Source organism: Colius striatus, chromosome 6, assembly GCF_028858725.1.
Source record: "Colius striatus isolate bColStr4 chromosome 6, bColStr4.1.hap1, whole genome shotgun sequence".
Lineage (NCBI taxonomy): Eukaryota > Metazoa > Chordata > Aves > Coliiformes > Coliidae > Colius > Colius striatus.
In genome coordinates, this window is record NC_084764.1 from 2,713,457 (window position 1) to 2,735,505 (window position 22,049).

The 22,049-nt window shown below is 48.2% G+C and overlaps 2 protein-coding genes across 9 annotated transcripts in view; one reads left to right on the forward strand and one right to left on the reverse strand.

Moving 5' to 3' along the window:
* Positions 1–11,615, forward strand: part of STARD9 (StAR related lipid transfer domain containing 9) — an 86,230-nt gene extending 74,615 nt beyond the window's left edge. Inside the window, exons 25-34 of the mRNA XM_061997899.1 lie at positions 737–934; positions 1,974–2,157; positions 3,561–3,698; positions 5,553–5,658; positions 6,199–6,341; positions 6,939–7,003; positions 7,086–7,291; positions 7,710–7,789; positions 8,141–8,299; positions 9,116–11,615. Of these exons, the coding sequence (XP_061853883.1) occupies positions 737–934; positions 1,974–2,157; positions 3,561–3,698; positions 5,553–5,658; positions 6,199–6,341; positions 6,939–7,003; positions 7,086–7,291; positions 7,710–7,789; positions 8,141–8,299; positions 9,116–9,217 (1,381 nt within the window). The 3' untranslated portion in view covers positions 9,218–11,615. The remainder of the gene's footprint in view (positions 1–736; positions 935–1,973; positions 2,158–3,560; positions 3,699–5,552; positions 5,659–6,198; positions 6,342–6,938; positions 7,004–7,085; positions 7,292–7,709; positions 7,790–8,140; positions 8,300–9,115) is intronic.
* The window catches only part of CDAN1 (codanin 1), a 35,302-nt gene continuing 21,292 nt past the window's right edge, over positions 8,040–22,049 (reverse strand). The window contains exons 20-34 of one of the 8 annotated variants that reach the window (XR_009818910.1): positions 21,592–21,741; positions 21,114–21,177; positions 20,546–20,624; positions 19,309–19,466; positions 17,297–17,404; positions 16,859–16,922; positions 15,649–15,851; positions 14,961–15,068; positions 13,252–14,279; positions 12,183–12,356; positions 11,756–11,864; positions 10,688–10,879; positions 10,039–10,134; positions 8,956–9,262; positions 8,040–8,249 (exon numbers count right to left, since the gene is read on the reverse strand). Coding sequence is in view for 1 of the 8 variants with exons in the window: in XM_061997896.1 (XP_061853880.1) it covers positions 14,154–14,279; positions 14,961–15,068; positions 15,649–15,851; positions 16,859–16,922; positions 17,297–17,404; positions 19,309–19,466; positions 20,546–20,624; positions 21,114–21,177; positions 21,592–21,741 (1,060 nt within the window). In the remaining 7 variants the exon portion in view is untranslated. Of the gene's footprint in view, positions 8,250–8,955; positions 9,342–10,038; positions 10,880–11,414; positions 11,431–11,755; positions 11,865–12,182; positions 12,357–12,391; positions 14,280–14,960; positions 15,069–15,648; positions 15,852–16,858; positions 16,923–17,296; positions 17,405–19,308; positions 19,467–20,545; positions 20,625–21,113; positions 21,178–21,591; positions 21,742–22,049 lie in introns of those variants that run through there. The other 7 variants (XR_009818909.1, XR_009818912.1, XR_009818911.1 and 4 more) reach the window with 7 other exon arrangements.

The following is a 22,049-nucleotide window of genomic DNA, read 5'->3' on the forward strand; positions in this document are numbered from 1 at the left end:
CCTGCTCTAGGTGGTCCTGCTCTGGCAGGGGGGTTGCACTGGATGAGCTTTAGAGCCCTCCAACCCCTGAGATTCTGTGCTTCTGTTACTTCAAGAAAACAGAGAAAAGTGTAAGATTTGATGCAATTCAAATCTGGGGTCACCCCACTCTAGTATCACCCTAGTGATTACCCCGCTAGGAGGGCAATCACGTGTAGCTGGCAATCATGGGAACCTGTTACACTGATTTAGTGCAATGGGAAAATAATGGATGCATCCTTTTAATGGAAATCTCTCATTCATGCTCCTGTGAATGAATGCTGCTGCAGGGATATGCCAACCCAAACTTAGAGCTCTCATAAATGTGCAAAATAAATGATGGCCAAATGAAAAGGTTCTTGGGATTAGATGATAGAACTCTTGAGGAAGCTGCTCTAACTGAAGCAAAATGAGGAGTAGCTAAACTGGTCTCCATGCTCAGTTTGCCCCTCAGCCATTCCAAGCAGTAACAAAACCTCTCTTCATTCCAAGCACTAACAAACCCCCCTCTGATGCATTTCAACAGCAGTGATGTTTTAGCATTTCTGCCCCATCTGTCAGGATGTGGCCAAAGGGCCACTTGCAAGGGGAGTGCATGGTGTTAGGTCCCTATACATTTTGCCCCTTGAGGCTCCCTAATGTATAAGTGGTTTAAAACACTCGGGAAATGGAACTTTGCAGGGTGTGTTTTGTTACTCTCACCGTGTTTCCCTGACAGACACATGAAGACTATTGAAACTCTGAGGAAGGAAAGAGAAAAAAGGCTGCAGAGGTACCAAAGGAGCCGAAGCCTGAGTCCTCAAAAGCACTTCAGCCTGTTGCAGACCCTGGATGCAACTCAGAGGGACCCAGATCTCCCCAGCAGACGCCGGGAATATCTGCAACAGCTGAGAAGAGACGTGGTGGAAAATACCAGGTAGGGCACTGGGAAGGTCTCCTTTGGCCTGATGTCCACTGCCAGTGCTCACAAGGGCTGCACATTAGTGGTTCTTACTGATGTCTGAGATTTCTGTGGCAGAAGAATTCCTCCCAATGCCAAAGTGTTAAACTTTGGGGTAGAAAGTGCTTTCAGGGGAAAAAAGGTGTGTCTGGCTTTAGAAAACGCCCCTTAAAATCTCCTGTCCAGTTTCTTTCAGTCCTTAACAAGTGTCTAATTGACTATATGTGTATGAGGTATGGAGACAGCTGAGTCTTCAGTCTTGGTGACCAAACTGTCTTTTTACTCCTTCACTACCTTAAAAGCCTCATGAAATAGTTCAGTTTCATATTAAATAGCAAAAAGGTTCTGCAAGCCTTCACCATTTAGCAGTTGAGCTCCTCGTCCCCCACCACATCCCCTAAATGGCTTTTGCTTCCTTGGCAGTGGGTCAGCTGTTTTCCCAACACAATCACTTTGTGTACAGCAAACCAAAGCAGTAACCTTAGATTACAAGGAGCTCTGGCTTAGAAACCAGGGCAATCACTGGAGTGATCTCAGTGGTATACTGGACTTACAATAATTGCCTAAGGCAAACATCCATGCAGCCTTCAGTGAGAAAGAGAGGCTCTTTTGGCTTTTTGAGGGGTTTTTTGGTGGGTTTTCACTGCTCTTCTGGAGAATTTTCCTGTCCTGTGTTGAAAGGTGATTTTCTTATGGTATCAGAATCTGATACCAGATCAAAAGCTCATCTGGTCCCACCCCTCTGCCAGAGCAGGGCCAGCTAGAGTAGGGCACACAGGAACTCGTCCAGCTGGGTTTGGAATGTCTCCAGAGAAGTAATGTAAACATTCATGAGCTCACCCCTCAGTCTCCTCTTCTCCAAGCTGCAGAGCCCCAGCTCCCTCAGCCTTTCATCACAAGGGAGATGCTCCACTCCCTTCAGCATCTCTGTGTCCCTGCCCTGTCTCACGCCAGGTGACTCCATTGCAAGTAATTATGTGTGTTCCCCCCCCCACCCCTACCCCTACCCTTACAGAGTACAAGAACCAAAAAGAAGAAGCCTTCAGCATCCTTCAGACATTGAGCTGTTGCTCCGAGACTACCAGAGGGCACGAGAGGAAACGAGAACTGAGATAGCCCGAGCCAGGGAGAAGCTGCGGGAGAGAGCCGAGCAGGAAAAGAGGCGCATCCGGGAGCAGATCTGCCATCAGCTGCAGAAGGTGAGCACTGCAGAGGAAACCAGCAGTGCACTGTTCACTCCAGTGCCTTTTAAAAGCAACCCTTCCATGCCTGAGCCATTCTCCTGTTTGGTATGTGTCAGCACGGACAACCATAGAATCACAGAGTCATGGGATGGTGGGGGTTGGAAGGGACCTTTAGAGCTCATCCAGCCCAAGCCCCTGCAGAAGCAGCTCCCACCTAGGTCAGGTCACAAGCCTCAGAATTAAATGCAAATTTGTGCTTAAAAAAGGCCAGTGATCCTGAACTGCTCCTGGTTGTGCTTTTGAGTTTACACCTTCCTGAAGCCACACTGGACATACAAGAAACTCCTGTTGTTTGCATCGAGCTTCCACAGCCATCCTGGGGGACACCTGCCCAGTCTGTGCAAGAGTTTTGCTCCTGTGAACTCAGTTTATTCCAGTATGGGCTTACAACCCAAAAGCCTTCACTGTTTTCTGTTTATCTTCTCAAACTGCCCTCTGTCTGTATATATTTGTCCTGTACTTTTGGTTTTTCTTTCTTCCTTTTGGGGGGGTTGGGCTGGATGATCTCTAAAGGTCCCTTCCAACCCCCACCACTCTGTGGTTCTATGAGTCCATGACCTGTGTCTTGCACAGTCTAAGTGTGTACATTTTGCTCCCCAAATGCAAGGAAAACACCTCACTGGGATGTGTCTGTTCTGCCCAGCTTCAGCCTATACTTTTATGCAGCAGCATTTGTTGATGCCCAACAATTCAGCTTCAATTCAGCTGCAGAGCTCCTCTCCTCATCCGTGTCTGTCTGGTGCTAACCCGATGAACTCATGTCATTGCACCCTTTAAGGCACCCTCAGTTCCCCTCCATGAGTGGATCTCACCACATCTGCTGCCATACTTTTCATGTGAAATGCTGTACCTCACCTGAGTTGGAAAAAAAAATCACACTTGAAAGCACAAATGTTCTTAAAGTTCTCAGTTTTGTCTTATGATGTAATTTTAACTTCACCTGCTGGGCTGGGATTGAGTCTTCAGCCTTTAACAACTACATTTGACCAGCAGCTTAAATCAGGGGCTACCTGAGAAGTGTAGGCAAAGAGCAACAAATAGGACCCAACTAAGATATTTTTTCTCAAAATAACCTTCTTTTTCCCCTTCCAAACATGCTGCCATTGGTGTGGTGACCTGGACTCTCATGTGTGAGGAGCAGCAGCAGAAGCTGCCCTTGCCAGGCTTTACAGGGAGATCATTGTTGTTCAAAGGAGCCCCTTTATTTCACACCTTATATACAGCACCAGCTTTTGTCCTGTCAATGCTCCTTGGCACAAACCGGGCTGGTTTAGATGATTCCTTTCAACTTGACTACCTGTTGTGCAAGGTGAGCTTTGTGTGGGGCTCTGTTTGTAACACCTTGATACCTATTGCAGGAAGAAGCAAGGCTGAAGAATCTGGCTAGTACAAGCACTTTATGTACAGATTCCAGCCTCAGCCTCTCCTCTGGCCCAACATCTGGTTACAACAGCAGTAACACCGCTGCAAGCCCCCTCAGCAGCCAGGATGGACAGGTGAGGAACAGCTGCCTGGCAGGCTGATGGCCTCTGAGGCTGTAGCACTGACACAGAGTGCACAGCTGATGGGCTCTGAGGCTGTAGCACTGACACAGAGTGCACAGCTGATGGCCTCTGAGGCTGTAGCACTGACAGAGGGCACAGCTGATGGCCTCTGAGGCTGTAGCACTGACAGAGGGCACAGCTGATGGCCTCTGAGGCTGTAGCAGTGACACAGAGGGCACAGCTGATGGCCTCTGAGGCTGTAGCACTGACAGAGGGCACAGCTGATGGCCTCTGAGGCTGTAGCACTGACACAGAGGGCACAGCTGATGGCCTCTGAGGCTGTAGCACTGACAGAGGGCACAGCTGATGGGCTCTGAGGCTGTAGCACTGACACAGAGGGCACAGCTGATGGCCTCTGAGGCTGTAGCACTGACAGAGGGCACAGCTGATGGGCTCTGAGGCTGTAGCAGTGACACAGAGGGCACAGCTGATGGCCTCTGAGGCTGTAGCACTGACAGAGGGCACAGCTGATGGGCTCTGAGGCTGTAGCAGTGACACAGAGGGCACAGCTGATGGCCTCTGAGGCTGTAGCACTGACAGAGGGCACAGCTGATGGCCTCTGAGGCTGTAGCAGTGACACAGAGGGCACAGCTGATGGGCTCTGAGGCTGTAGCACTGACAGAGGGCACAGCTGATGGCCTCTGAGGCTGTAGCAGTGACACAGAGGGCACAGCTGATGGGCTCTGAGGCTGTAGCACTGACAGAGGGCACAGCTGATGGCCTCTGAGGCTGTAGCAGTGACACAGAGGGCACAGCTGATGGGCTCTGAGGCTGTAGCACTGACAGAGGGCACAGCTGATGGCCTCTGAGGCTGTAGCAGTGACACAGAGGGCACAGCTGATGGGCTCTGAGGCTGTAGCACTGACAGAGGGCACAGCTGATGGCCTCTGAGGCTGTAGCAGTGACACAGAGGGCACAGCTGATGGCCTCTGAGGCTGTAGCACTGACAGAGGGCACAGCTGATGGCCTCTGAGGCTGTAGCACTGACAGAGGGCACAGCTGATGGCCTCTGAGGCTGTAGCACTGACACAGAGGGCACAGCTGATGGGCTCTGAGGCTGTAGCACTGACAGAGGGCACAGCTGATGGCCTCTGAGGCTGTAGCAGTGACACAGAGGGCACAGCTGATGGCCTCTGAGGCTGTAGCACTGACAGAGGGCACAGCTGATGGCCTCTGAGGCTGTAGCAGTGACACAGAGGGCACAGCTGATGGGCTCTGAGGCTGTAGCACTGACAGAGGGCACAGCTGATGGCCTCTGAGGCTGTAGCAGTGACACAGAGGGCACAGCTGATGGCCTCTGAGGCTGTAGCACTGACAGACGGCACAGAGGGGTAATGTAGGGTGGAGAGAGCATCACCCTGTAATGGCAGAGGACAGTGACACTTGTGTTCTGGGTGATTTATTTGGTTTTTAAATACTAGTTAGAAGCCAGCTAGTGTTACTAGTATCAGTGATGCCACCATCTCTCACATGGTTAAGAAACAACAAGCCTTTTCTTGTGACAAGCCAGCATCTGGCATTCTGAGCCTGCCTCCCTCAGTGGTGGAGGCACACTGACTTCAGAGTCTGGGGAACATGAATTGAGAATATGAGCTCAAGTGTGTGAGCTCCTCACACTTGGTTTGCCACATTTCCCCAGTCAGGGGACCATTTCGTACCCAGGGCAAAGGCAGAGGAGTTGCCTTATGGCAAAGAGAAGCTTCCAGCCTTGTGAGGCAGATCTGTGATGAATATTGTGCTTGCTGTGCAACATTATTTCTCTCAGCTGTGACCAAAAGCCCTCACTCCTGCTTTCTCTGAAACCAGGTTTCTCCTGGAAATGCTTTGCTTTCAAGAGACACACGAGGTCGTTCTGCTGTCAGGAACAGTCAGCTTTATGTGCTAGAGCAACTACAACAGGATTCAGGGTGTGGTAAGTGAAGCATTTGGCAGCATCCCAAAGCCTCATGAGATCTGTCATTTATACAAAGCAACACCCCGTTTGATGTGAGGTATGGTGAGGATGTCCAGACCATTACATGAATATCTTGGATGATCTGGTCCCTCTGAAGTTGCTCTTTTGCTGTGGTAACAGAGGACAGTGTTCTGACAGGGTGTGAGGAAAGGCCTTGGCTGAGCCAGGGAAGTGGGAGGGTAAAAAGCTGCAATGAGTGTTGGATGGTTCAGGCAAGTCCCTCTTTTTATCCTCAAGCCTGACATTGCCTATTCTTCTTTAAGTTATTAACTTCTATGTGGGAATAACCACTACACTTGAGTAATGCAGCATCTGACTGTGGTGTAATGACTGATGTCCAGACTGTCTAGACAAGGGCTGTTAGCCATCCTTCATCAGGACCTGGTGGGCTGTGTGCTCCAGGGGTGGGTTCAAGCCCCTGCAGCAGCAGAAGAGGGCTGGGTTTCCTGTTGGCTTGCTTTATTTTCCATTCTCTTACAGCTTTCTTGTTCCCCACAGAAGCCAGCAAGATGCAGCCAGCTCTTCCTTCCAGCAGCATCAGCTGCAGGTTCACTCACGGATTAACAATTTCTGTCAGCTCCTCTTCCACAAAAGGGTACCAAGATTTATCCAAACACATCTTGGCTAATGCTACCACTGAGGTCAGTAAACCAGTGCAGTTTTCACTCACCCCTCCTATGCCTCCTCCTGGAAGCTGTAGCACAAATGGCTGAAACAAGCCTTGTTGTTTCACACTGCCAACAGTTACCAAGCCCTCAGGTGGAGAGACATGTGGAGCATTTTAAAGGGAGGGGGAAAGTGAGCCAGGCTGCAGCAGTGAGGTTCAGAAGAGACTGAAATGCTTGAGTGAAACTACCAACCCTTCTAGGGTCCAGGAACTCCTCCAGTGCAGGTTGGACCCATGAGTGTATGCCAAGCTGGGAGTGTGCAGTCAGGTGGAAAGCACACACGGCCTTGGTACTTCAGACCAGGTAGAAGCACTTGAACACCCTTTGGAGATAGATGCTCTCCTCCCCCAGCCATTTCCCCACTATAGTTTAGGCTGATACACAGGCTCAGGCACACATAGATCTCCTTCTTCAGCAGAGGAGACTGACAAGTCAGTCTGGCTCTTACCACTCCCCAAGGGATACTGGTCAAAGTGTGTGTGGTAAAGGCAGTTTTGTGGTTTGAGTAGAAGAGGGACAGTTACAGCTTATACAGCTTTCTCTTACCTGTATGTTTGTCACTTTTCCCAGGTCATGGCAGCGTGCTCACACAACCTGAGGAACCTCTACACACGCCAAGCAGCAGCTGGCTGGAAGTAAGTTTACGGTGGGTCTTTATCAGGAGAGGCCCGGCCTTGGGCCTCACCTGTGCCAACACCTTTCCTCTGTCTTTGCCAGATATCAATGCACAGAGAAAGAGGTGCTGGTCTACTACAAAGTCTTCCCTTCAGCAACAAGGCATGGGTTTCTGGGAGCTGGAGTGATTGAGAGACCTCTTCCCTGTGTGTGGGGCCTAGTGAGGGATCCTGGCAAAAGGCATCTGTATGACAGAACCATCAACACGGCTCGAATACACAAGAAGGTGACCAGCCACATTCAGCTGGGTGAGCAGCAATGCAGACTCCTGGCCCCTGTTATCCTTGGGTGCTTTCTCAGCTCAGGAGCAACCTTAGAGGCATCTCATTTCATTCCTTTGGCTGTGAATAAACAATTTCATTACTTAATGTGGGACTATGGTTTGCAAGACTCATCCAAAGCAAGGATATGTGTGTAATAAAACCCCTCTCCCTGCAGAAGTACAGCTAGAGACAGAGGCTTGGAAGTCCAAACCAACCTTAAGTAGCTTGGAAAAGCAGCTTAGTGACACATGATAGCAGGTTAGCTAGAGTTGGGAGGCAATAAGAAGTCAAAACAAACTATGCATGTGCTTGTAAGGGGTGGAGGAAACAGCACCAAGGTTAAATTGTCAAAGTCTAATTCCCCCTTTCTTCTTTTTGTTTTGGGTGGGCTCTTTCCCCACAGTGTATTTAGTGACTGACACCTCACTCTGTTACCTGAAGCAACCCCGGGATTTCTGCTGCATTACTGTAGAAGCCAAAGAGGTAAAGTGAACACTGAAACAGAGAGCCATTGGTTCTGAGCTCATGGCCCAAGGACAAGGGAGAGAGGCAAAGTCCATGCTCTTATGTCCCAGAGTGACAGTGCAACAGGAAGAAAAGCCATACCTGCTATATCCCAGTAAAAGCTGTATAAAACCCACTTGTGAGCGACAGTTGTTGCCCAAGCCCCATCCGTTGTACGTTCCACTTAAAACCAAGCAAGACTAAAAGCCTTTAATAAACATTACTTATGGAAAGAGCTCTTTTAAGAAACACAGCTCCTGGCAAACAGTGAAACAATACTATATGCATGAAGTTCCTCTGCCACGTTGTCACCTTCACACTTGTTTGCAGGAGAACTTGTCTGTGCTGGCCGTTCAGTCTGTGTATGACGCGTCCATGCCGCACCCCGCGAAGGAACTGGTGAGAGGGGAGATTCTGCCCAGTGCTTGGATCCTGGAACCTGACGTGGTGAATGGAAGAGATATCACCAGAGTCATTTACATGGCCCAGGTAAGATTGTGCTGTGTGTAAAAGCCATGGGATGTGTCAGAGTGCTTAAGAGATGGGAAGCAGCAGGAAAAAATCGCATCCTTACGCTGTGCTGCTTGAATCACAGAATGGTAGGGTTGGAAGGAACCAGATCATCCAGTCCAACCCCCATCAAGTTTATGCAGTGACTCTAACAGACACCTCCACTTCATGCTCTTATCTACATGGCATGCAGTAAAGCAGGGAATAGAGTATTAGCACTGGGCATCAGCACAGGATCCTGAGTGTTCGCAGCACCCGAAGCTGCTACCTCGGACACCAAGACTCTGCTGTAAAGGTTTTATTCAGTTATTTCAGCATATGTTGTGTTCTCACAGCCAGTGCAGAGCCCCTTGTTTGCATTTTCATCTTGCTGTGGACACAGGAACACCACATCTTGGGTGATGCTGCTTTCAAAAAGCATGGAAATCACAGAATGGTGGCGTTGGAAGGGACCTTTAGAGATCATCCAGCCCAGCCCCCTGCCAGAGCAGGGCCCACCTAGATCAGGGCAAAAACTACTCTCATACTACTACTATTTAACCTAATCAAAAGCAGTGTGTCACACCTGCTGAAAGTACCATCAAGCTGCAAAGCTTTAAAGGTCTGTGAAGCCCTGGCAAGGAAAAGATACCAACCAGCCAGTAACGACAGCGCTGGGCTGTGAACAGCTTCCATGTTTGCCACAAGGTCACACCATCAGAGCCGTCCCAGGCTGCAGAAGTGGTCTGTTGACGGCCAGGGTGCAAACCTCAGCATGCAAACCTCAGCATGTGGCTTCTCTTGTGCTTCCTGCAGGTGGATCTGGGCGCCCCGGCCGTCCCCGCCAGGCTCCTCAGCTCCATGGCCAAGCGGCAGCCGCTGGTGATCGCTCGCCTGGCGCATTTCCTCGCCAGGTAGCGCTGGGGCAAGGGCAGCTGAGAGGGCACAGGCAGGCACCAGCACCTGTAAGGGGCATGGAAAACGCTGCCTGAGTAAGACAAGCCACAGGCACTGTGAGCAGAGCCCAGCTGCTGACCTTGGACTGCACAAAAGTACATGAGAAAAGGAAGAGAGAAAAAGAAGATGGTTTTAAGCCAACGCTGCTCAGCAGAAACCCAGCAAGGGGATTCCCTCCACCTGCAGCCAGCTGTGGCAAAGCTCCAGGGCGCAGGCAGGAAGGTGTGCTGTCCCTAAAGAGCAGAGGAAGAGATTTGTCTTTACAATAGCCAGCATCTTGTGTAGATAAATCATGTGAAGTCAGTGGCTGGCTGTGCTTCCCCCAGTGAAGGGAAGGCAAAGCAGCAGCATGATCTCCACTACTCATCCTACAGCCTGGACAGACTTTTCTCCCCTGAGGGGCTGCTCGTGGGCAGCATAAAACCTGCTCCACCATGCAGCATCAGGGGAAACCACCACACCTCAGGAGGCAGTTCTACTGCACTGCAGAATTAGGTGCTTTGAAACAAAGAAACCAAACTGACAGTTGTAAAGCAGTGACACTTTGCCATTAATAGAGAGTAGTACTGAGTAAGCAGCTTGTTTCTAGAATTTAAACCCTGCAAATAAGAGTAGCTCCAGCCTTTTCCCACCATGGCTTTTTCCATCAGCCCTTCTACACTTTCACCCAAATGCATCAAGAGTTGAAAGTGGAGCCTGGTCACAGCTGTAAGGCATTTCTTTGTCCCCCGGGTGACCAGCTGTCTCACCCCAGTGGATGCAAACCCTTCTCCTTCAGTTACCTCATGGTGTTTGTGTTGAACTGAGCCCAATGATCCTGCTGTCAGGTGTTACATGTTTGTTCAACACGCTCCCTAGTTTGCTTCCACATTCCTCAACTGAAACAAAAACCACAACAGCCTCAGACATCCGAGTAACTTCACATAGTCCTTCAGCACAACGGTAAAGAATCACTTTAGGTATCTTGTCTAAGCAATAAAAGCTGCTGTGATATGCTTTCCTTAGCTCAGAAAAGCCAACACTGGTCAATAAGCTGTTGCACTTGGAATCTGTCAAGTGAGAGCTATGTATTCAAGCATCCCCCTTACCCCCAGGCAGCGTTTTGCCACCTGCACTTCCCACCTCTGAGTTCAAGTGCCAAGATCTACTTTCACTATGTATCTTTGCACAGGTGTCATTTTGGCTCTCAGCTTACTTCCTGTGAAGAATATCTTGTTTTAAAAGGAAAGAGCTGTTTTAAATTGGCATTTAAGAAAATAGCAGTTTTGAGACACACCAGCCCAAGGCTTCCCCCCTCCAAATGGTACCAGGTAGGGTAACAAAAGCCTTTCACTTACTAATTCGCTTTGTTTTGACTTCAGATGGCTGTGGTTACAATCTTAACTCTGATAAATCACTGTTCTTTCTGGCAAGGCTCAGCCCTTTTCTTACCAGCCTGAGTCATGGCATGGCTCACTTTGAGTGGCATGCATCTTCCACAGCCTCTCAAGGAGAAAGAGGCAGCACATCACAACAGCTGGCTGCAACTGAGCAGGAGTTCCAGATCCACAGCCTGTCCTGTAGCTCCCCTTCCACACCCTTTCTTATGGAAGCCAAGAGTGAAGGAGGCAGGACATGAAAGCCCTAGAAAAAAATGAGGAAATGAGGCAGGGGGGATGGGCTTTGTCCCCAGTGCTGCTCCCCTGGATGCCTGGAGGAGGCAGGGCAGCTCTTCATCCAACCCACAACAGATTTGCTCGGTGCTTTGCTTTTTTTTCCCTTTTATTTTGGACATGGCACTAGTGATGCAGCAGAGTTTTTTGTAGGAAAACCATCTAGGGGGGGACTCCTGTTGATCAATGATCTGCCAGTGCCTCTGAAGGATAATGTCTTATTGTACAGTGCATCAGATGTTTATTTTTATAGACACATTTTTTTCTACGTTTACAGATTAAGTTATTTCTAGATGCTTGTTCTGAAGCACTTTTATATGCTGTGTTTTGTTTTTTATCAGTACTGAATTAATGCAACTCTCTTTTTTTTTTTGTAATACAACCCTCAATTGATACTAAAAAGCCTGTTTATATGAATGTTTTCTTTTGCAAATGCAACACTTGATGGTACCTGTTACCTGTACGGCACCGGTTTGCTTGGAAGGAAGAAACCAAAACCCAGCAGATAGTTCCTTTGTTAACCTACAATGGGCAGAAACCCAACTTCCTGTAAGTTACTGCAGAGCAGCAGATGATGAAACCAATTGTATTGTACCACCTACTGTTGCATCTCTGCTCTTAATCAAGATGGCTATTTTCATATCCACAATAAATGGTATTTTCTACACAAGAAGACCCGCCCCGCCGTGTTGTGCTAAGGTACCCCTCCACTGGGACTGTTCTGGTTGGAGAAACAACTGAAAGGCTAGTGTGTGATGAAGGATGGAGGTCTCCTACTTCCCCCTTGGGCAGCGTGGAGGGAACATGAGTTTGTGGCACAGGAGCCAAAGGGCTGAGCCCTGCTCACCTGCAGTTCCTGCGCCGCAGGGCCTTGGCCAAGCAAACGCGTTGTGGCGTTTCGAAACGATGCACTGGCTGCAGCTCCTTCCCAAGTCCAGCTCCACCACTCCCTTCACCTGCAGATCCAGAAGGAAGTGAATGTAATGCCACTGTTGTGCATTTCCTTGTGAGAGGCAGGAGCTGGCAGCAGGAAGGTCACACGCTGACTGAGCTCTCTCTGTGAGCACTCAAAGCACAGCTGGAGCCTAGGGAAGGGCTACAGTGCCTGAAGCACTTGCCCTGTGAGAAGCCTGCTAGCTCCAGGGGACCCCAAGCAGTCACAGCTCCTCCTGAGCCCCAGGCAGCCACACACTCAACAATCCATCCCAAGGATCGTTACAGGACTCAGTAACTGCAGTGAGAGGTAAGAATGCGTCGTGTGAGGCGTTTCTTACCTGCTGGGTCCCACGGCACAGCTGCCTGCCTGCTGCCAAACAGGGCACAACTCCACCCTCTGGAAGTGCCAAACTGCTCCTGGGGCTTGGTCACCTTCTAAACAAAAATCTCCAAGCATGTTGTATTAGAGGGACACTCCAGGTATGTTGGTTTCATGGAAAGAGCTGTGGCCACTGTGTTAGAATATCCACATAAAGTCAGTTCCAGAGATGACAGCACCTTTCTGACCATTCTGAATTCCAGTTTCTTCCCTTTTCCACCACCCCTGCCCCCTACATCACAAACTGCAGTTCAGTACAAGCAAAGCAGCAGCAGGTCACACAGATGACTGCATTTTCTCTGCCCTGTGCTTTGTGACAAGGCACCTTTCTGTACTTCACCCCGGTACAAAGAGGTTCTGTATCAAGCAGCCTGAACACAAGCCAGGACATTTCATTATGTTTATTATCACAACAACTTCAAATGAGATCTGCAGCAAAATGTCACATAATACCCAGCCTCAGAGAGGAGGAAAGGCAAGACACAGCATACTTGCTCTTCCCATTTGTATAACTGTGTCCTTGCAGCATACAAGTGCCTACTTCTAGGGACCCTCTGCTTCAAGCACATCAGAAATCCCCCAAAACAAGGCACACAGCTGGAACAGGCCCAATCTTTCTTTCTAGTAACAAAGTCAAGACAAATCTCAGTATGGTTCAGACTCCAGTGACATTGCCTTGTGGTTTTTCTCTCTGTAGCAGATTATTTGAACAGCTTTTCTCACCTTAGATGAGAAAGAGGTATGTCAACGAGCAAGTTAAAAAGCCCCAGGCTTCATTTTGTCCAGACTGATGTTCTCACTTAATATCTGCTTGCTGAAAACAAAACCACCTGCACTAATAGAAGACACTCCTAGACAAAAGGAAATAAGCTCCTCATTGCTATAGGAGGGGTAAAAAAACCTGATGAGACAGCTAATGAGCACCTAATCATGTGATGCCAGGCATCAGCACCCCCTGACACAACCCCCAGTTTAAGAAACCCTCATGAGGGTGGAGAGGAGGGTCCCCACCCCTGGTGATGATCTACCTGCAACACTCACTGTCCTCCATGAAAAGGATTCCTTTCCAAACCAGCTCTCCAGGGCATGGCACAGTGCTCTTTCACTACTTTTTCTCTGCTCTTCCAGTAGTTTTCTTGCTGCAGCTCTTCCTGTCTGCTCAAACTCAAGCTCGAGGCAAGGAGGGTTATAGAAAACAGTGACTAGCAACCAGATGCCATTTGTGTTCACAGACTAGAAAAGCTCCTGTCTTCAGTAAAAAATATAAACAGGTATTTTTCTCCCTTATTGCTATTAAAAACCCCAGGAAATTACAAGTTCTGTTTCCAACAAGAGATGGGGAAAAAACCCAGCTCAGCATCTGCATCCTTTACGAATGATGCCATCGGTGTTCTGGTGTAAAAGGTTTAATGTGGTTTCACTTCTCTAATTTAATAAAGACTAAACTTTTGCATTTGAGCTGGCAATGAAAAATAAATATAGGCTCATTTCTGTGTCATACAGATTCACCTCCTCCCTCCCTTGACTCTACAGTCTTTGTTAAAAGACAGCATGAGACATATCACATCAAGTTCAGAGCAGAGACAGCCGCTAGGAAACCAGCTCTCTGCTGACCAAGTCCCTTGTCCCCTGGGATGGATTCCTGGGTCTGGGAAAGTACAAAAAGTGTCTCTTGAGTCTACAAAAAATGGCTGCTCTGAGCCAAGATCAAGGTGCTTGAAGGACTTCTGATTTGGAGATCCATTTGCTGATGTCAATCCACCGCAGCAAAACATCCACGATCAGAGAGAGCAGTGCAGGTTCTGCACCGAGAGCCCTCCTGGCTGCAGTGTGCTCCCAGCAGGGAGCTCAGGATGCTTTCAGAAACACTGCAAGTTCCATTTGCATCATCTTCATTAGGAATTTTTTGTCCACACAGAGTCCACCTCTGCTAACTCAGTGCTGTCACAGTACCTAGAGATGGTGTGGTCAGCTCGCGAGGGTTAGTCCTGGGCTCTTCTCTCTGGTGTTCTGATAGAAACATTCCAGACAGCATTTCCAGCTCTTTCAAGAAATCCTGTAACAGATACAAACCATTCTTAAGAAGTGCCAACAAAGAGGCTTACTTATTTTTTCTGGTAAACAACTCACAATGTTAAGCATGTTTTCCAGTGCAGAAACTTAGACAAGCTACAAAACCAACAGCCAAGATGAATGGCTGTAAGTCTGTGTCTTCAGGCTCCCCCCTGATCCCCACAGGCTTCTCAGAAAAGATCACTGCCACAGTTTAAACATCTCCAACGTGCAAGTGCTCAACCAGCCTTAAAATACTGTACATTTTTAGCATGGGAGTTGGATGGTTTCCCTACATTGTGCCTCTGGCTAGGGCAGCCCGACTCCTGCGTTCTGGTGGGAGGAGGCAAAGGGGTGCAAATGGGAGGCTGCTCGGTTAAGACCCTCCCAGCCTCTCTGTTTTGGCTGGAGCATGGCAAAACACATTCAGGCTAGAACTGAGAGCTGTCACTGTGCCAGCTGTGCTCCAAACTGCTGCACATCTTCCTTGGAAACATCTCCAACTCTGTGGGCAAGGCTGGGAGCCACACAGGCACAGACTTCAGCCAAGCACTATTAACAGTGGAAGCTGCTGCTGCAATACCCAGGAACCACAGCTTGATGTACATGAAACAGAACTGCAAGGACTGTTTATGTAGCTTTACTTTTCATTTCATTCACTCTTCACACACATCTAATGACTTACTGAGGGCCAAGGGAGCTCTTGGAGGCTACGCAGGCAACCCTCGATTTCGTTAGTTCTCATTAGTTCATGTTCTACAAGACCATGAAGCATGAAAAGGAAGAAATCCCACTGCAGAAGAGGAAAAAAAAGAAATCAAAACCTCCAAACAACGTTGATTTTTGTGTTTGTTTCTTTATCCCTATAAAAGGGAGCATTTCTCTGAGCGTGGCAGGAAGGACACCAACGAGCAGCATCCAAGAAGAGGGAAGAGGATTCTTCCAGTTCATGCATTGTATCCTAGCATAAAGACATCAACATTTCTAATTCTCCTTGAAAGACACCAAGTAATTAACTCATGTGTGTTCAGAACAGTCTGAAAAGGGCTTTCCTTACCTCCAGCCTGCAGCTGAAAGGGCTACTTTCAGCTCCCTAGTTGGGGATCTCACAAAGATCTCACACCGACACACAGCTGATGGAGATGCACAAATGCAACCAATGACAAAGGCATTTTGTCTTGTGTTCCTACATTAAACTCTGCCTTCCTGCCAGGTATCAAACACTGACAAGTAGTGTGCAGTCCTCCTTCTCTCTGCCCCTGCAGAACCAACACCAGGTAACAGCAGGGCAAAACCCAAGGGCCCCTCTCCTGCTACTGATGCGCCAACACCGCGAGCAGCCACAACTGGGACGTGATCTTAACGGGCTTTACCTCTCGCTGCTTAACTTGTGCAAGATAAGCCATGTTCTTCTTGCTGAAGATGAGCTGCACAGGCACAGGTGTCCCAAAGTCCTCCTTCCAGACAGAAAGTAGCAGCTTTAGAAGGCTGTAGGTGGGATTATTCTTTACACGCAGCCTCTCGGAGCTCTTCTCTGGGGACTTGACCCCGAGACTCAGAGGAACACGATCTGACACTGACAGAAAAGGAAGAAAGGTCAACTTCTGTAGCTCCTTTCTTTACTTTGACATTCACCACCTTGGTCCAACAGCACCTTTTGAGTAGCTGGTATCTAATCAATCACCAAACTCTTAGGGTAAAGCAGGGAATCTAAGGGGACTGGAGTTTAGAACCATGCCAAACGATGAGCTCTGGAACTATACAAACAAGCATCAAAGAGATTGACACTGCTCAGATGAAGTATACACTTGCTTGGCATAAAGCCCCAAGTCTTGAAAGAGGCTGACTGAAAAGAGTCCAAAGGAGAGGAGAGTAACACAGCAAGACTGCATTGAAATCTGTAAACAGACTGAATAGTTGTTCATGGTTTTCACTGCAGGCACAGCTGCATAACTTCAGAAAGGCAAAAGTAAAGCTGAAGCAATGTTTTAAGTGCAGCTAAGCAGCCACAGAGGGAAGATACCAGCTCTTCCCTGGTACAGCCCAGTGGAATGGGGCAGATTCACACTGCTGTCCCCTAGAATGAAGTTCCACTGTATTCAGATGCAAACTTCTTTCTGAAAGAATGAACCAGCTATAAAACTGCTTAAGAAGGTTCTAAAACCAGTGAATTACGAAGTTCCCCAGGGAGAAAACATCTGCATTCAGGTCACAGCCCCTGCTGAGAATAACATGGTCTTTAACACTCCAGAGCAACAGGGAAAGCCCCACAGCTCTGGAAACGCTCATGGAAGTCACAACTGCACAGAAAACAAGTTACTCCCATTCTTTCCAAAAAGAACCATAAAAACACAGTTTAAGGGATCAAGACCTTCACTTTAGGGGAAAAAGAAACCCACAACAAAACTCAACTGCAACTTTCCAGAGGCAGACCTTCTGGAAAAACACATCATGCCTTTAGATGAAGGTACCTCTGCAGATGCCACAGAGGATCAACCATCCCCAAGCTCTGAAGTCCCCAAGGATCTCATAGAATGGTAATAACAGATTTCAGTCTTGAATAGCTTAGCATGACTGACTCACCCAGCAAAGAAGCCAACTCAACTGTGCACTTTGCCAGCTGCTGCTCTGATGTGGGACACATGAACTGGAAAACACGGGGAGAAAAGTTGTATCTTTGTCCTCACAGTGCAGACTGGGCAAAGGAGGGCTTGACATGGGATAAAAACAACAGAGAAAAGCAGGCAATTCACAACAAGGAGGGCAGAGCTGTCATCAGGAGATGGTTAGAGACTGAAAGACAAGATCATACATGATGACAAGGGGCTCCACAAAGGTTAACTTTAAGTAACAAGCAGATCTGTAAGGTATATAGAAGAAAATGCAGTGCAACTTGGTCACATCTGAGCTCAGACAAACCTCATTTAACTCAAACTCAGCTGTGAGGCAAGGCAGGCTAACAAATTTACAGGTATGAAGACAGCTCAGGGGGTGCAAGGGAGGGTTTTTCACTACTTGTACCTTTCTGCACTGAAGTGTCTGACTCAGTCTCCCCAGCAAGCTCTCCAGCCAGACGCAGTCAATCGCTTCACCCTCATCCCGTGGGCCCACAGCAACACAGAGCACATCCTTGATGAAAGAGACAGCAGCAATTCCCCTGTGAGCATCCTGCACTTCCACAAACAGGTCTTTGGATGTATGACAGAGCTGTGTTCATACACAGTCCTCAGCTCCTCACAAAAACAATCAGTAGCTCCTAATAATTAAGCTGGTGGCCTCATTTCACGAGACAGATCACAGCAGAGTTGTTCACAACCTCACCAAGGTCTGATTTGCTACCACAGTTGTCACTAATGTTATGAAGTCAAAGTCAACAAAGGTCACCAGTTCATCCTCCTTAAAAGTAACCAGTTCTGAAAGCTCTGCATAAATCTGATGGTGCAGGAAAGAGCTTCAGGGTAGAAGAGCTACAGAAATCCAGAGTCCTCTTGTAACTTCAGCATCGACACGAAGCTGAGTGTGAAAAGCACCATCAGGGTTATGGTGTGAAAACTGGTTTAAGCCAATTTTACACCTGGTGGCACTTTCCAGCACCAGCAAATTTATCATCAGGTACCAGAAACCCAGGATGGAAATCAAAAGGAAAACACAATGTAAACCTGTTCCTCAAGATACCGTAACAAGAATATCTTCAAAAGGGCAATGGGCTGGTGGGTGATAGGGCTGGGACAAAGGCTGGACTCCATGAGCTTAAAGCTCTCTTCCAGCTCAAACCATCCCATGATTCCACAGAAGAAGCCCCAGGTTTCCTCACATATCTTACCCTCCTCTTTTTATTTTAGCTCAAGCAAGGAAGTGTTATAGAATGTGCACTCACATTCTGGGCACTGATGGCAGTGAGATCCAGTGTTATGGCTCAAGCAGCAGCAAAAGCACCCCCCATGACAGAGTAATGGGAAAGGAGGGAGGTTTTTAGGACTCTTTTTGTCACAAGTTCCTCACACAGCTTATGGAATGGCAGGATTTTTTACAAGGACAGTGACTTTTTAAAAGCCTGGCAGAAAAGACCAAAATGCAATTTGAACCAACTTGAGGAGAAAACTGTTTCAGTTTGGAGTCGATTCCATACCATCACCTCCTTGACAGGAATTCTGCTTTGCCCTAATTATAGCTGCAAGAAGACTGGAAAAAACCTTTCAATAGATCTGTACAGATTCATCTGACACTCAATGCAATGTAAAATCCTTTATGTATAAGACAAAACAGTCTCCCAAGTTGTGCAGAGGTGCAGGGACCAACAGGAAACAAGATGATCACAGAATTCCCCAGTGTCCCTGCTGATAGCCAAGTATGGCATCCAGTACCTAGTTGAAGTGTATGAAAAAGCTGCCTTGGCACAATAAATGAGGCTTTCTGTGCTTTTGAGTAAGGGCATTGAGTCATTGAATCTTGCTGACTACAGACATCTATATTAAATTAGGAGAAAATCCTGTTTGATAGTACAATCCCTCAGTAGTGAATGGTGCCAAAAAGCACAGCCCTCACTGAACACACACCCTGGGAACATGAGGGTGGTCTAGGTGGTCCTGCTCTGGCAGGGGGGTTGGACTGGATGATCTTTTGAGGTCTCTTCCAACCCTGAAGATTCTGTGGAATACTTCTTTTAAACAGAGACCAGGAGACTCTCCATAAGAAGCTCTACAAGCAGTAGCTGTTTTGGTAGGCTGACTCTTCAGCATGTGGTTGTGCACAACTGCCACTGCCACAGTACCAGAAATCCTGCATTTGAGATCAAAAAACCCCAAGACCTTTCCATCATGCTCCCTAAGCACTCCTCAGAGCCTGTTCCTTGGAACCACAGCATCCTCTTTTCTTAAAGCACAAACAAGCCAGCACAAAACCAACCAATCAAACAAATGGAGCCACCAAAACACACCCCAAAACCCAAACAGCTCCCCCCTCCCCAAATGAAAAACACCAAAGGGCAAACTAAGAAGGGAGTTAGGGCAAGGCATGAAGTGAACACTGGGTACCTTAATCTCGTTGATGATCTGGGAGGGAAAGGGAGCACAGTGCTGGCAGCCTGGAGGGCAGTTCCTTCGTGACTCCAGAGCGTCCTCGCCGGGCAAGGCAAGGCCTGGGACTTTCAGCATTCTGTTGAAGGTTGCCTTCACTTCTCTTTTGATGAGTGCTACAAAGAACAGGGAAGCAGTCTTGTGTATTTTCAGCCCAGAGGGGTTGTGGAGGCTCCTTCCTTGGAGGGCTTGGAGAGCCGCCTGGACACGTTCCTATGTGACCTGATCTAGGTGATGCTGCTTCTGCAGGGGGTTTGGACTGGATGAGCTCTAAAGGTCCCTTCCAACCCCTACCATTCTATGATTCCATGATTCCAAACAGCCCCTTTATCAGCCTCACATTCCAGGGGCCATGGCCAGTGAGGGAAGGACAGTTCACACCTTCAAATCTGACTCTGAGCTCCCATTATGTTTAATGGACAGAGGCACAAGTGGGGAGAATGTGTTCACCCACAGCTCTTAAAAGGCAGCCACCCTTTAGCACCAGGCAGCTCATCTCACTTCCCATCAAAACCTTTCAGTGGGTGAATGAGCCAGGAAGCAATGCCAGAGCAGAAAGCTGAATCAGCATGATGACAGCAGCTCAACCACTGTGCCCATGAAAGCCATATGCTTGCTACCAAAATGAGACCTGACCAGTATCCAAAACACTCAACTCCTGCTGCTGCCAACCGTGCTGGATATTCCTCCCCAGGTTCTTGGCACAATCCCTTTGAAACAATGGGCTTTCAGAGATTCTGAAGGGTTGCCAGAGCACTATCCCTTAGTAACAGGATTACAGTTGCCTTCAGCCCACTGAACACACAGCCAGTCCAAGAAGTGCCTGTTTTACAGAAGATTACAGAAGAGCTCTGTATATGTGGATCACAAGGTGAGACCTGTTGAGAGAGCTGTCTGTATCAGACATTTGAAGTGCTAAGACAGCTTCAGTCCAGATGACCTTTTCAGAAGCTTTCCACAACATTCCTTCTCACCATCCTACTAAAAAATCACTTACATGGGCCAAGCCTGAAAAATCCCTGCAGAAGGTTCCTGGAGCTAGAAATCATTCCTCTTATTCCTAAACAAGGAAGGACAGAGCAACTGCACGCTTGCCACTAAAGGAAAAATGAGTAGGACCAAGGACTTGATCTCAGAAATAAAAGAGAGTACAATGCACAGGTCAGAAGCCCCAGCTGAGGGTAAGGAGACTCACCTGCAATGTTGGCAGAGAGCCAGCCACAGGCTTTCTCAGTAGCCAGTTCCACTGCAATGTCTTCTGCACTACTTAAAACCTTTACAGGGAGGATAACAAGGGACAGGAGATTTACTACCAGCCACAACACTGTAGTCACTGAGCAGTCAGAAAGAAGTCTATAGAGGTGAAAAAGCTTAGTTTTGGCATGCAGCATTTGAACAGAGCACCAGCACCTCTGTGGGAACTGCTGCTCTGAGCACAGGGACTCAACCACTTTCTTTTCCCACCAACCCCACACAAACCCCACCAACTCTTGGAGAAGTTGATGCTGAAACAAAAGCATTATCTTTGCAAGATGAATGCAATTTCTATACCATTCTAGTCTCAGCAGCTAGCTATTGGCTAGAGGATCACTTTAGGTAGAATATCCAAGGCAGCCTGGCAGAGGTGACTCTGCTGAGCTATTAACCCTCACGTGAGGGCATGGATTCCACTGTCCTAAGCTACGAGGGGCAAAGTGAAGAGGCAATGGCAACATGGTAACAGTGCAGACTTTAAGCCTTAAAATCTTAGTGAAAATACATACTGCTGCAGATGTCTCTTCTGGCAATAACACCCTTACTGCCTCAGGGCCTTTCTTTCTGCAAAACCTGCAAGAAAAGAAAGAAAACGTGCCACTGGCTCAGTCCAAGTCCTTGGACAACACTCAGAGGTTCAGCAGCAGCTTCCACACGTCTTTCCTAACAGTCAAAACCAGTTGGAAGACTGCAGTGAAGTCAGGCCAAAAGAAGCAGACAGGGAAAGAGCAATTACAGGCCACCAAGCTGCAATATTCAAGAGGGGAAAGCCAATGGCTGTTTGGAGCTGTCTGCAGAGGGCCATGCAGCACCTTTACTCCTCCCTGCAAACAGGCCATTAGCTGGCTGGAGGCACAGCAGGGAGAGCAGAGGTCAGGGTTTATAATCACCACAACTGAGCAGGACAGGCCAAGCTGAACTAGCCTTACAGACTCCACAGTAAGATGAGAAGGGAAGGCACAAGTTTAAGTAACTTTTCCTCCTTACTCTCTGCCTTTGATGAGGGCCTGAGCCCCTTCCTCATAGAGATGAGCGCACACCTCTTCGAGCAGCTTGTCATGATTGGTATCCTCCTCCTTCACTTTATCCTGCAGCATGACTTCAGCCCTTTGAACCAACTCTGCTACCAGGGTTGCCCTGTAAAAAGCACAAGAAGAACCAGACAGACTGAAATCAATGCAAGAAACAGTTCACACCAACTGAAAGCAGCCCTTCTCCCCAGTTTAGGAGGACACCCATCTCAAATGCAATGACAGACAAAACCAATCACCCTGTGTTTGGTACTGGACCACCTCCTGCTCCAATTTGAATGCATTAAGACAGCTGGGATGCTGGAGCACCCAACCTGCAGGGAGCCAGGTTTCACTTAGCCTGGAGAGGAGAAAATGAAGGGAGAAGGAAGGGCAATAGAGAAGACAGAACAAGAGCCTGGTAGGAAGCACGCA